The sequence below is a fragment of the Ascaphus truei genome, chromosome 12 (genome assembly GCF_040206685.1).
Source record: "Ascaphus truei isolate aAscTru1 chromosome 12, aAscTru1.hap1, whole genome shotgun sequence".
NCBI lineage: Eukaryota > Metazoa > Chordata > Amphibia > Anura > Ascaphidae > Ascaphus > Ascaphus truei.
The window spans coordinates 37059720-37075072 of NC_134494.1; the positions used below are offsets into that span (position 1 = coordinate 37059720).

The following is a 15353-nucleotide window of genomic DNA, read 5'->3' on the forward strand; positions in this document are numbered from 1 at the left end:
GAAGTCGTGTTCCCGTCCTTCAGCGCCGTCTAACTTTGCCCACTGACCGTAATTTATACAATGATAAAAGACAAAAAAAAGATTTGCCTTCGCCAGCAGCTCTCTTAGCCCCATGAGGCCAACACAGCACTTGGTCATATATGAATAACATTAATGGGTGGGATGGAGGGAGATAAGTTGATGATACTTAAACGAGTGTTAATGAAAAACAGCCTGCGCTTTATATATGAGCGATAAAGGAAGTAGAAATAGCCGTGTTACTCTGCAACAGTGCAGAGTAATGAGTACTTCAGTATTAGGCGATACCGGTGTTATTTGGACTAACAATTTAAATTTTAGAGTTCTCCGCTCTGCTTCAGGTCAAATAATATAAGAGATACAAATATAACGTGGAATAAAAGATTTACAAATTGTTGCATTGTATTGCAGATACAAGGTGTTTTTAATTTCCCACATAGTAAAGTAATATATATATATATAGATATATATAAATATATCTATATATCTATATATATATATAGATATATAGATATATATATATATCTATATATATATATATATAATGTAATGCAAATGCATTTAGGCAAAGGGCTGAATGTATTACTTTGTTGCAATATACTGATTTGTAATATGATGCTGGCACCTCTAGCAGAAAATGTGAATTCAGTATTTCAATGAAAAACATGGTGATTATTTCAAACACTATAATGAAAGATGCGGTGGGATTTTCTTGCACATGGATTGTTAAGGAGACAACAAAGAAGGTGAAAAATAGAACTTTTTTTTATATTGTACGGGAACGATCACAAGCACAGGCTGGACGTCCTACTGGCTGGAGAAAGCCTCTGCAGTAATATTAGTGTGCCATTTTTTTTTGCTTGTTCCACCAAATACCATACAATGTTTATGATGGTATATAAAGTCATTAGGAGTGCAGAGGCAATACATTATTTAAATAAGACAATGCATGTTACGTATATATATTTTGTAAGAGTATATTAGCTCCTCGCTGTGTGTGAATCCCATTGTATTGCACGAGTAACAGAATAGTAACCAGCACCCACCTTTAGGTGCAGACCTTGGGGCAGTACAGTAACCAGCACCCACCTTTAGGTGCAGACCTTGGGGGAGAACAGTAACTAGCACCCACCTTTAGTTGCAGGCCCTGAGACAGAATAGTAACCAGCACCCACCTTTAGGTGCAGGCCCTGGGGCAAAATTGTTACTAGCACCCACCTTTAGGTGCAGGCCCTGGGGCAGAACAGTAATCAGCACCCACCTTTAGGTGCAGGCCTTGCGGCAGGACCGCGCTTCCTGGGAGCTCTTTAATGTGTTGGTAGAGATAAGTGGCGCACTGCTCTTGCTCAGCCTGTAATTGCGGGGCAAGTTTAGAGAGCTGTCCTTTGTGCTCCTTGATAGCTGTTTTCAATTCATCAATCAGCTCATTCACCTGAAGGAGTTAAATTACAAGAGCAGTTAGCACAATGTAATTGTTGATGTCATCCCGCGCAGACACAGGCTGGAAACGAAACACAAACAGTTGAAGGGAGAATTGAATTGTACGTTAGACTTGGTGTACTTATGAGATAATAATCAACGCTGCAATCTAGAAAATATTTAAATTAAACTAAGAATATTGAAGGCATGCGCTATAAAAAAAAAATCATGCATTTGCTATCTGAAATTAGTCTTTCATAAGAACATAAATGTATTCTGTTAGTTCAATGAAAATGTAACCTTTAGCATTGAAGCTGTAATTCAAAATAGAAGCATTGATTCGTAAAGTAAAGAAGAATGGATTTTCGCTAAGGTAGAATGGCAGTGAGATCAAGGAGAAGGGTTTAGGAGCCTAATGTACCTCTCAGTAGCTAATGTCCTACAAAATTAGTATAGTATAAAAAACATGTCACTCTGGATTCCGGGCCTCTGTACGCAGATTTTTAATCCCACCTCACAGCTAAATTGCAGTGAAAAGACTCATCTATATATAAAAAAAAAAAAATTGTACCATTCTAACATCAATATTTCAAGTTTAATCACTGTTCAAATGTAGGATCAAATCATTAACTCCAAAAACGCTCAGCAAAAACAGCTGATCACAGACCGAACGGAATAGAGATCGTCGCAGTAAAACCCTCAGATAGCCGAAATCAAGATTATATTATTTATGAGAATAAATCACAATATAAATCACAATAGTGGAAATGTTGAAGAGTCTCTAAAAGTATTATTCCACCCAAAATATTCAATTAATGGCGGATAAAATAGATCAAAATACAAAAGGGAAATTTAAAAGCCATTTACAACACAATATATCATATGGATGAACGAAATTGGGCTGCGTCTCTAAAAGCATGGATCCGTGCTGATGCTCTGGGGCTGTACTAAAGGAAGACAGAGAGATTTATTTATAAATAAAATTAAAGTGAGTCAATACAAGTTTAGGACTATTTTTAATGTTGGTTTGTTTTTTTTAATGTGTTTGGTGGCTTGAATCATGTTTTGATCAAAAGATGCAACCAAATGACTCCTTTGTCACACAGACTTAGGTCCTAAATGTAAACATCGCTAGTATATTTTAGCCCAAATTGGTAGGAGCGCAGGAATTGTTCTTTTGTTTTCTATATACTGTATGTAAGGCCAATACTTTTACCCGCAGCACACTTCCTAAAGGGAGGAGCGCAGGTAATACGTACAGTCTTCCACATATGTTTATCATCGTGTAGATGATTTCATAATAATTTTTCAAGTCCCTTACAGATATGGGGCAAAAGCATTTTTATTCACACCTGGGATAGGCTATATATTACAGGCCATATTAGGCATATAGGCTATTAATTACAGGCCATATTAGGCATATAGGGTATTAATTACAGGCCATATTAGGCATATAGGCTATTCATTACAGGCCATATTAGGCATATAGGTTATACATTACAGGCCATATTAGGCATATAGGCTATTCATTACAGGCCATATTAGGCATATAGGTTATACATTATAGGCCATATTAGGCATATAGGTTATACATTATAGGCCATATTAGGCATATAGGCTATACATTATTATATGCCATATTTACTAAATCAGTGCTAATCCATAGGACACTCCCAGTACTAGAAAACCCCTTACTGGCCATTTAGGGGAATGGGCTTGTAGGTACCTTCCAGCGCTGGAAGGTAGCAGAGCTTATTAAATATAGCCCCTATATCTTGCCATTAATGAATAAAACAGCTGAAAGGTGCAAAATTACAGGGATTGAAACATAAAAATAAGAGCAATATAAATACAAGGCTTCCATGCCAAATTGCCCGGTGTACATTACACACACACACTGAAAAGGACATTTCCGAGAGAAGTGCTGTATACAGACTAGAGACGGGGTGGCCAACTCCAGTCCTCAAGGGCCACCAGCTGATCAGGGTTTACGGATATCCCTGCTTCAGCACAGATGGCTCAATCAGTGGCTCAGTCGAGCCACCTGTGCTGAAGCTTAAAACGTGACCTGTTGGTGGCCCTTGAGGAGTGGAGTAGCACCCCCCCCCCATCCCCCTGTGCCCAATGGATCCCCAAGTTTGCCGGGAACTTCCAACAAAGAATATGTATTCGCGTATTCGCGTTTTGCTTGCTTTCAACAGGCCCCATAAGGGAACAATTGCACTAATATATTCAAACTAACAGCGCCGGGGACGTTTTCTCCGGGTGAATGTTTCGTTTTTATTTCGCGTGATCTTCCACGTGTGTTTAATGTATAGAATGATCATTTCGCTAAGGGACGGGCTTCACATAAAAGCACGTTCTACAGATATGGGTAGAATTTTTTTTCCCCCCGATTCACATTCAAACCGCTTCTTTTTATTATTTTCTTAGCTCTCAGATGTTGATAAAGTAGATTTAAAAAAAAAAAAAAATACTCGGGAATCTTTTTTTTTTTTTTTTCCTCTATTGCAAATCCTTTTTTTTTTTTTTTTTTCCCTTTTCTAAAAGAAATTCTGAATGGAAGTAAAAGGAGACAAAACTTGACCTCTGGTGATCTCCGCATTAATAGGTCTGTTCATAATTCAATCTGTTTGTGTGTAGAAGCATCCATGTGGAAACCTGCAGGCCTGGGACGCATAAAGACTCTCCCTTCAAACATTATCTGACCCTATCCTCGCTATTCACAAAAGAGGGCTTACGTATCCATACCTTGGAAAAAATACACACTTTCATTGTGCCAGAGACATTCTGCACATTTTACTGTGCTTTCTTTAGTAAAAACACAGCGTGCAAGGGGCATTTGTGCAGGAATTGGGTGGGTCTGCGGTAAATGAGTAGATTACCGCAGAAAAGGACTTGGGGGGAAACACCCTACACTGACCATGTGAAAGAAAAGAGGGTGGCCGTATGGGGTGGATTATGTTTTATTTTAATGTGTGGGCGTCCCACACATATCCACAGCTACTCTGCAAAGTCTAAGGCAGGTGTGAGCAACTTCAGTCCTCAAGGGCTACCAACAGGTTGCTGTTTTCAGGATGTCCCTGCTTCAGCACAGTGGGTGCAGTCTTCGGCTACTCTGCAAAGTCTAAGGCAGGTGTGAGCAACTTCAGTCCTCAAGGGCCACCAACAGGTGCGGTTTTCAGGATGTCCCTGCTTCAGCACAGGGGGTGCAGTCTTCGGCTGAGCCACCAGTGCTGAAGCAGGGATATCCTGAAAACCTGACCCGTGAAGACTGGAGTTGCCCACCTCTGGTCTAAGGTGTGCAGCATGTGTGGGAGAAAGTTTATCAATGTGAAGCTAAACGCCCCATAATTATTTTCAGCGGAGACGTCAGACTGAACACACACAATAAATATATATGCAATTATGCATGCCCTACAGTGTAAGAACTTCACGGTGTTAATCATGTTCCGTCTGTAATATGCATCTGAAAATGTGTTGCCGTCATTATGCGAGCACAGAGCAGCGCGGTGTCTAATTGACCCTAGATTTTATTCGAATCGTAGCAAGATGCTGCACTAGGTGACACTGATTTACAACGCAGAACATGACGCGATCAAAAGCTGCTTCAGCGCAAACAGGGGGGGAAAAAAACAATACCTTCTTATATGTTATGTGAAAGCGCCAAATGTTATCAAGATCTGATTGCCAGCCTAGAAAACACCCTTACCCAGCTATTGAACAAGCCAAGATTAGCATTATCTTCATGGGTGGTCATTTGTTCACCCATCGGACCCCCCCAAATCACATGGGCTGAAGACAATAAGAATGTCAAGGCTGATCGTACATAAATACAGATGATTGCAAAAAATGATAATAAGAGAATCATGTTCAAGATAACAGTTACGTGTTTATAGAAAAGGGCATTAAGTACATGTATTATTCATTAAGCGGTGACGTTCTCCTCATTTTAAGTTGGTAGCGTATTTAAGCTTCTGATGCTAATGGACCAAAATTGGCAAATTCCGCTTTTACCTAAAATAAAAGTGGTTCCTACACTTCTGGAATCTACATGGAATAATATCCCACTTTTGTGTTATTATTTCATTTATACACCATGCTGTCAAATTCCCAGCGTGCGCTGCGTAAGAAGTAGACTTTGGTTTAACCCATTTGATCCTGGAATGGTTTGAAACATATCAGACCCTAAGGCACCACTGGGTTACCATGTCTTTTTTTTTTTTTTTACATAACAGCAGTTCTGAGAAACTACTTACAATTTAAATGTTTTATTTTTTTTCAAGAAAGAAAATGATAAAAAACACTTTCCATAAAAGTAACACAATTTACCAAAACATCTGTGAAGAAATCGTTATTCTGATATTTAAATAATATTATACGTTACTTTTTCCCCCCCTCTAGTCGAGTTTGATGAAACTGTTGGGTTTGTGATGGTTCAGAACGTGTATTCAGAGGTTTGCCTGGGAAGGTCCCAGTTAATATCGATTTTGTGACATGCAGAAAAATCTGTACTTGCATATTTGAGGAGTGTAATGAACTTTAAGATAGGTCTTTAAATGTCATTGAGCAATTTTTGTCATTTGGTTGAGTTGGTAATGATGCAAACGGAGACCTAATTGATCACTATCTTACTTCTTTATGTGTGGTATACAGTTCCTCTTCTGTCATGGAAAGTATTTCCTTTTGAGTGATTTCAATTGTCAGACCGTTCATGAAATGTTCAAGCTGCAAAATGAAACAAGAAAGAAAGAAGATTTGATTTGCACTGAGCTTGCTGTAACAATATTATATATAGAATTACTGATTGCTAACTGAATTACAAGGTGGTAATCACAATGGATGCTCATGAACCAAGATATGAAGCTTATGATGTTGCCTGAAGCAGATGATGTGATTATCACATTTCTATTCACAGATACCTACATGATGTATGTTGAATCTACCTTCTAATTCATCAATGGACCATCAGAAATAATGTAGCAATACATGGACGCAGAAGATGAGATGCTGTGACACCCAGTCTCTGCTACAGCAGCCCAGAAAATCCTCGACTCCAATGCTGGACAATTCAATGAAACATGAAGTATTGGTGTTGGTATTATTATCTTTAATTTGCAGAGCACCAACATATTCCGCAGCGCAGTACCATGTGGGAGAGAAGACAATAACATCGTAAGATCCACCTTAAAACACACCTGCTTAACGAAGCATATGAGTAGCTCTGTGGCTGATACTATACACCTCATACATAAAGCTTGGCCCCCTGCAGACGCACTTACCAGAACACCCTCCTACTGTCTCTGTACGTTCTTCCTACCTACCAATTAGACTATAAGCTCTTCGGAGAAGGGACTCCTTTTCCTAAAAGTTGCTTTTATGTCTGAAGCACATCTCCCCTTTATGCGTTATTTGTATTATTAATTATTTATTCGATTGTCACATATATTACTGCTGTGAAGCACCATGTACATTAATGGTGCTATATAAATAAAGACAGACATACATACATACATACATACATACTGTACATGACAAAAGAGTACTTATATGTTAAGAAAAACTGAGACAACGACACTGAGTGTGCAGCGGGGGAACCTGGTTCAGTTCCAGGTGTCGGATCCTTGTGACCTTGGGCAAGTCACTTTATCTCCCTGTGCCTCAGGCATCAAAAACATAGATTGTAAGCTCCGCGAGGCAGGGACTCATGTTCTGTACACTGTCAGCACTATACAAAGGGGGGGGGGGCACGACTATTATTAATAGAAAAAAGGTCCCTGCCCCAAGGTGCTTACAATCTAGAAGGAGGGGAGTGGAGACACAAGGAATATTGTGTGCATCTTAGCAAAGGGTTGGTTATTAACATGTACAATTAAAGTAAAAGACAGAAGTCAGGGGAGTGTTGGGTAAGGTCTCTTTGAAATGACAACATTCTGAAATCCCCATTCATGTCATGTATGTGATTTGGAGATTAACCTGGGCACTACAATATATTAGCCACGTGCATAATATGCAATACATTCATAGTATCCTAAATTGTAATCACTACAACATCCTGAAATCCACCTTCCGTTCTGCTTATTTAATCAACCAAATATTATAAATGAGGGTTTGTTAAACTTAAAACTGTTCAGCACATACAACATTTTGCACGTGACAATACGAACGGTACTGTACCACTGTAGTTGCTGCTGGATGGAGACACTTCCAAGCAGTTCCTATGGAAATAACCTAACCTGTGCAGCTCACCACACACACAAAACCTTCAGTGCTTACAGGACCCCAAAACACGAAGAGCCCCTGCTAAAGGGGTAGTTGGAGATTATGGTACAGTATCCTAAATCAGTTCAGACCAAAATTACAAGGATACTGCTTGTTTCTTTATTAGGGGGAGCAAAGATTGCCCGGCTCCAAAATAAAAAAGCAACGCTCTATAATGATATTAAGTTGGTCTATATACAGTACTTAGCTAATTGGATAACTTTTAAAAGCCCCAGTGTTGCTGTTACAATGTTTCCCTCCAATGTACATTATGTGTGGTGTTTTTCAGCGATCTTGGCACCTGCCCAGATCCCTTCTCAGTGCAATGTTCAAATGCGAAAAGTCAGGCACAAAATGTTCTACCGAAATGGCCCAAACGTTACGAATAAAAATAGCTACTTTATAGTGGCAAAATAGCAGGCCCGTGACTTAAAACACAGGGTTATTTTTTACACGTTTAATCGAATTGGAAAGTGAAGGTAATGGAGAATGCGATACCCGCTGACTTTAACGCGAATAGAATTTGCTTCAAGCGTTAGTATCGAAACAAACTTCTTCAACGAACCAAAATAAGCGATATTCGCCAAGTTCGTCTATGCACAGGATAAGTTGACACATCTCTCGTGTTTTGTAGCCCTCTAACCAACGTGTACTAATTTTGTGGGCTGCATCAGATTAGGAGTAGACAGTAAAATCCCCACTTGTCGTTGTGGTGAGACTAAATAACACTTTTTCGGGTGTCTCTTCCAAGTAAATTTAAATGGCTGGAAGTTGATAGTCATAAGAATTGTGATGGCTAGGAAGAAAATTCTAAGGCATGTGATGAACGTTTGAACACATAGCACTTCTATTGTCACAACTGAATATGACATGACTTTTATACGGAAATTACTATTTCTAATGAACAATTCCTATCCTCATGCAATAACAGCTATTATAGTCTACAAGGGGACTGAGTCTTTCTTGGACCAATACCTGTATCGAAACTGTATACTGAATAAAATACCCAACACGTACCAATCTCGGATCATTTGTAATAGTTTACTATTTCCTAACTCGGAGGTTCTCAACTCCAGTACTCAAGACACCCCAACTGGTCAGGTTTTCAGGGTATCCCTCCTTCAGCATAGGTTACTCAATCAGTGGCCAGTCTTCAACTTATTGAGCCACCTGTGCTGAAGCAGAGATATCCTTAATACTTGACTACCCTAAATGATGACTGCAGTGATTCCAATTTCCCCCCAACATTGGGCTTGAGGGTCTTCATACAAGATCTCTCAGACATTTAATAAATGTCTCTATGGCTGGCATTTATGGGGAGAACACTGTCACATGGACATTTAAAACCCTCATCTCTAATTTTGTAAACTAGACGATAATCATTAATTACTCTGACACTACGGAGTTTATTTTATTTTTTTTAAATCTTTTGACAATTTTAACTTTTATTTTTTTTAACATTTCATGGATTTTTTTTGTCCATTGAGAAACTCAATAAATTACTGCCGACATTATATATATCCCCACGTGAAAGGGTTCACCAATTAGTACGTACTTATTGGTTAATATTCCAAACAATGTTTTACATGCATATCAATATACATACACAGTATGACAATAAACCTTCATATGCATTGACACGATTCTCCAACGGTATGTTAATAGACAAAAGAGTGGCACAAATTAGTTATTTATATATACAAAACTTACTATAAAGACCAGCTGCAGGTAGTTTTCAAAAGTGCATTTTAATAGGGTTTTCTATTCACCAAGGGAACAAATGAGGGAAAGTAGTTTGCACTACAGAGTTTGGTGCAAGAGCGATCTCCCTTTTTCCAACAACGAAATCAATCATTTGTCCAGACTGTGGGAGTCAGAGTTAGTTAGTGAAAAGGGCCTCCACGTATAAACAAGTCAATAACTCATTGTGTGTTATTGTTGAGCTGAAGAAGCCCTTGCATCTCTCAGAATGAATCTTACTTTGTCCCAAAACTGGGGGAAAGTGAAGGCTTTGTTATTTGCCATCGCGGCCAATGTATGGGAAAACAGACGTGGCTGCAAGAAAAATCCCAAGGACATGATACTGCAGGACAGATTCAACCATATCTTGGTGAGGGGGGTGTGGAGGGGGGGTGGAGGGGGGGTGAGGGGTAGGGGGGTGAGGGGGGGTGGGGGCGGTGATTCACAGCAGCAACAGATTAGTAAATGACATAATGTAAACATTTTGAAAGTTGGGAAAATGTGAACTACAGTAAAAAGGTGCACTATCAGAACAGAACATGCTCGTATTTCAAACAAAAAAGTACATCATCAAATCAATAACATGAATGTCTATCATGAAGTTGAAGCCATATGCCTTATATAAGGGGGGCTCAACGCCATTCCTCAAGGCCCTCCCTACCCCAACAGGTCAGGTTTTAAGGACATATCTGCTTCAGCACTGGTCGCTCAATCAGTGGCTCAGTTGAAGACTGAGCCACTGATTGAGCCACCGGTGCTGGAGCAGGGACTGATTGAGCCACCTTTGCTGAAGCAGGGATATCCTGAAACCCTGGCCTGTTTGGGGCGTCTTGAGGAATGGCGTTGAGAACCCCTGCATTGACGGTGTGTAATTTCAGAATGATGTTTCCTTTCTCTCCATTACAGACATTTTAGCGTCAGTGGTCTGATCGCTGAGGGTTTGTATAAATCACTTTCGTGCATGTGAGATAACCTTGGAGATCAGGGCTTCAAACCTGCTTTAAATGTTGAATATTATAACACACACGCGAGTAAGAGAAGAAAGTAAGGCTGCCTGATTAAAAGGTGGGAATAGCTTATATAAGTGATATTAACATGTCTGTAACAGCGAATGCACCTTCACTAGTGTGTGAAACGCACCAAACACTTCATCTGCAAGCACTCAGGCATGCAGCATCCTACATCTTCTTTTTAAACGCTTGCTCGTTAGGAAACTTTCCAGTGAGATTTAGGGCTTCCAGTGAAACAATGCCCCCGACGCTCACGACATTGCAGCTTTCCCCACATATTCAGCGATCGCAGAATTCTGGAGAACGAGTCGGAGCGGCTTTGAGTTTTATTAAATGTGTTAAAGTAGAGAATTGCAACCAATTCCTTGCATGCCTGCATGACTCTATTATAACTGTAATTATCCATTCTTATGATCTTATTTATGTACAGCAAAAAGGACAACAACGCCGACACCTTTCCCGCTTCCCGCAGGAACCCCAGAATGTTTGTACACAGTTGAAACGATGGATTCTATTACAATGCATTACGGCAGAAACCGAAGAGAGACATTTTTTCTCTCTCTCTCTCTCTTTCTCAGCTATTAGCTCTTTTTATTTTGCTGCTGCTGCCGAGGCTGACCCAGCCTGCGAAGCTACAAGTTGGCAGCTGTGATTGCAGTGCAGATTTCACACAGTGTAATTACTGCAGTGACACTAAGACTGAGAGGTACAAAGAAGGAAAAAGAGAGAGAGGGCCTACAGGTTATTAGCACTAAACACTGGGAGAAATCAAACGGGAGAGTCAATGCGTAATTTCGAGGCCTATCAAGCCTCATCAGAAACAGCAGGGAGGAAAGTGCTTCACTTCATCATCTCACTCTCTGACTTTTGTTGAAAATTACAGTAATTAAAATAGAGCTAAGTACTTCTCAGGCAAGGGGTCTTTTCTTTACCCATCACCTTTTAGTTGGCTGCTGATTTTGTGTGACCTTTTCCTTGGCTCTGTCTATCGCAGTCAACACAGATCTTTGTTGAATGGCTCTCTGAAACCTAATTACTATCCGCTGGGTGATTCAGTATTGATCAGGAAAGGTGGCACAGGAAAATACGAGTACCAACACTGTGGCCCCAGCAATCGAAAAGTAATTCCAGACCCATAGAAACGTAGCGTCCATCCCACTTATTACAAGCAGCTGTGATGTTGCCAAATCGATATTCACCACTGAATTGCATCATTGACTAAAATGGCGTTGTTCTGGTTTATTTTTGGGAGGGGGGGGGGGAGATGGTGACAATCAGTGGCCTCTGACTTCAAAAGATGGTGTGATAATGCTATACGCCATTAAACTAATCTTGTGTTCTGTACGCAGAATAGCAAAATGTTTCAAAGCATTGCTTATAGCTTTCTAAGTCAGTGCTTCAAAATCAGAAAACATGACAATTGTTTTTAATATATATCATGAATGTGTGTGAATATCTATATATATCATATGTCTTACATTTGTATATATATAGAGATAGATAGATGATAGATAGATAGATAGATAGATAGATAGATAGATAGATAGATAGATAGATAGATAGATAGATAGATAGGAGATGTAGAGGTATCGGTACCGTGTTAGCCGATCATATTCCAGTATGCACTGTTTTAAAGTAAAAACCTTTTTTTTTGGCTTCATTCATTGTTACATGGCTGGAAGAAAAGATCAGTATATCTCAAAAGCTCGCACAAATAAAAGCATTTCGTTAGCCACAGAACGGTATCGTCTATGTGTTTTCGATTTTATATATATATAATTTCTTCTCTGCACACAGACCTGTTAATCAGAAATAAGGTGGAAGGCCTGACGAAGGGGATCACCCCCGAAACGTTATGCAAGCTTGTCACTGTCTGCTCAAATAAGTTATGAATTCTTAAATTGATTCCTGATTAACAAGTCTGTGTGCAGAGGAGAAATATTCTATATTGCAACAGCGTTCTAGGCAAGGAAGGAGTCCCAGCCATTTTCTCTATACCGCCACCAGAAACAAAAAAAATCAAACTGGCGAGTGTTATACCAACTATTGATAATTGTAATATATATACTGTATATACTGTATATAAAAATATAAATATACACACATATAAATCATATTGTGTGTGTGTGTGTGTGTGTGTGTGTGTGTATATATATATAAAGCAAATTAAAAGATCACATTCACATGTCTTAGACAGGTCTGCAACCCTGCCTTTCACCATTATCACCCAGCATACAGTGCTTCCACTGCAGCAAGGGATTCTGGGAAATGACATACAACCCGTGTATATATATATATATATATGTGTATGTGTATATATGTGTCGCTGTTGATCGCCTCCTCTCCCTCTACCACTTGCCCTCTTGACCCCATTCCCTCCCATCTCCTAAAACCTCTAGCTCCTACTATAATCCCTACGCTCACACACATTTTTAACTCCTCCCTCTGCTCTGGAACCTTTCCATCCTCCTTCAAACATGCAACAGTCATACCATTACTCAAGAACAACAAGCTTGACCCTACCTGTCTTTCTAACTATCGACCTGTCTCCCTCCTGCCTTTTGCCTCTAAACTTCTTGAACGTCTTGTATTCTCTCGCTTGCTCCATTTTCTCAACACCTATTCTCTCCTAGACCCTCTACAATCTGGCTTCCGCTCTGCTCACTCCACCGAAACAGCCCTCACTAAAATAACTGACGACCTCCATGCTGCCAAAGACAGAGGTCATTACACTCTGCTCATATTACTCGACCTCTCTGCAGCATTTGACACAGTGGACCACCCTCTTCTCCTCCACATTCTCCATACTCTAGGTATTCGGAACAAAGCTCTATCCTGGATCTCATCCTACCTCTCCCATCGTACTTTCAGTGTCTCTTCTGCTAACAACTCCTCCTCCTCTATTGATCTCTCTGTGGGGGTACCCCAGGGCTCTGTCCTGGGACCTCTTCTCTTTTCTATTTACACACTCTCTCTAGGTGACCTAATAACATCTTTTGGGTTTAATTATCACCTCTATGCCGACGACACACAAATATACTTTTCAACACCTGTCCTTACACCTGCTGTACAAACCAAAGTTTATGAATGTCTCTCTGCTATATCATCCTGGATGGCCCTCCGCCGCCTTAAACTCAACATGGCTAAAACAGAGCTCCTCATACTTCCTCCCAAACCTGGCCCTACTACCTCCTTCCACATTACTGTTGGAACTACAATCATTCACCCAGTAGCCCAAGCACGCTGCCTAGGGGTCACACTCGACTCCTCTCTCACATTCGCCCCTCACATTCAAAACATTTCTAAAACTTGTTGCTTTTTCCTCCGCAATATAACAAAGATACGCCCTTTCCTCTGTTGCTCGACTGCTAAAACTCTGACTCAGGCCCTCATTCTCTCCCGTCTTGATTACTGTAATCTCCTGCTGTCCGGCCTTCCTGCCTCTCACCTGTCTCCCCTACAATCTATCCTAAACGCTGCTGCCAGAATCACTCTACTCTTTCCTAGATCTGTCTCAGCATCTCCCCTCATGAAATCCCTCTCCTGGCTTCCGATCAAATCCCGCATCTCACATTCCATTCTTCTACTCACTTTTAAAGCTTTACACTCTTCTGCCCCTCCTTACATCTCATCCCTAATTTCTCGTTATGCACCATCCAGACTCTTGCGTTCTTCTCAAGGATGTCTTCTTTCTACCCCCTTTGTATCTAAAGCCCTCTCCCGCCTTAAACCTTTCTCACTTTCTGCCCCACACCTCTGGAATGCCCTTCCCCTCAGTACCCGACTAGCACCCTCTCTATCCACCTTTAAGACCCACCTTAAGACACACTTGCTTAAAGAAGCATATGAATAGCACTGTGGATATTCTGAACACGATACATAAAGCTTGGCCCCCTGCAGACGCACTTACCAGAACTCCGTCCTACTGTCTTTGTACGTTCTACCTACCAATTAGACTGTAAGCTCCTCGGGGCAGGGACTCCTCTTCCGAAATGTTACTTTTATGTCTAAAGCACTTATTCCCATGATCTGTTATTTATATTATCTGTTATTTATTTGATTACCCCATGTATTACTACTGTGAAGCGCTATGTACATTAATGGCGCTATATAAATAAAGACATACAATACAATATATATATATATATATATATATATATATATATATATATATATATATATATGATACTTCACCAAAATCAAATGACCAGGGAAGTAGACACAGCGCTACAGGAAGATGAAAAAAAAATGGTATTTAATCCATAGGTATCCAATGTTTCAGAGTCTCTCAGGGCCCCTTCATCAGGGAGAGCTCCGAAACATTTAAATACCCTTTTTTTGACGTGTGCACTTGCCAATTGTGAGCTAATTCTTTTGTATACAGTATATGGTGTGCTTTCTCTCCCCTTTTTTGTGTGTGTTTATATATATATATATATATATATATATATATATATATAGTTACATAGTTACATAGTAGATGAGGTTGAAAAAAGACGTAGGTCCATCAAGTTCAACCTATGCTAAATTTAGACAACAGATACTTTATCCTATATCTATTCTTACTTATTGATCCAGATATATATATATCTATATAAAACAAAATAAAGGACAGCGCTAATGAGATGCAGTTATAACTGAGTATAAAAACTCAGGAATAAGTGTTAACGTCGACTGAAGAAAAATTAAATGACAACCTGGGTCAGGCTAGAGACCAATCAGACGGACTAGATTGCTAGAAGAAATAAAGAACATGATATTTCTAAACATGAACGCCCATACAATAATAATAAAAACCCACCGCCCTTAGGATTTGCCGGCTGCCTTCTCCGCGGCATAAACTACTCCTAATGTAAATCTGGGAAAAGGAAAAAAGTGAGAGAAGGCGCACCCTCCTAGCGTGAT

At 39.9% G+C, this 15353-nt stretch overlaps 1 protein-coding gene across 1 annotated transcript in view; it reads right to left on the reverse strand.

The window, feature by feature from the left end:
• The window catches only part of DCDC1 (doublecortin domain containing 1), a 262271-nt gene that overhangs the window by 132437 nt on the left and 114481 nt on the right, over positions 1–15353 (reverse strand). Inside the window, 2 exon segments of the mRNA XM_075567322.1 lie at positions 1280–1450; positions 6073–6165. Of these exon segments, the coding sequence (XP_075423437.1) occupies positions 1280–1450; positions 6073–6165 (264 nt within the window).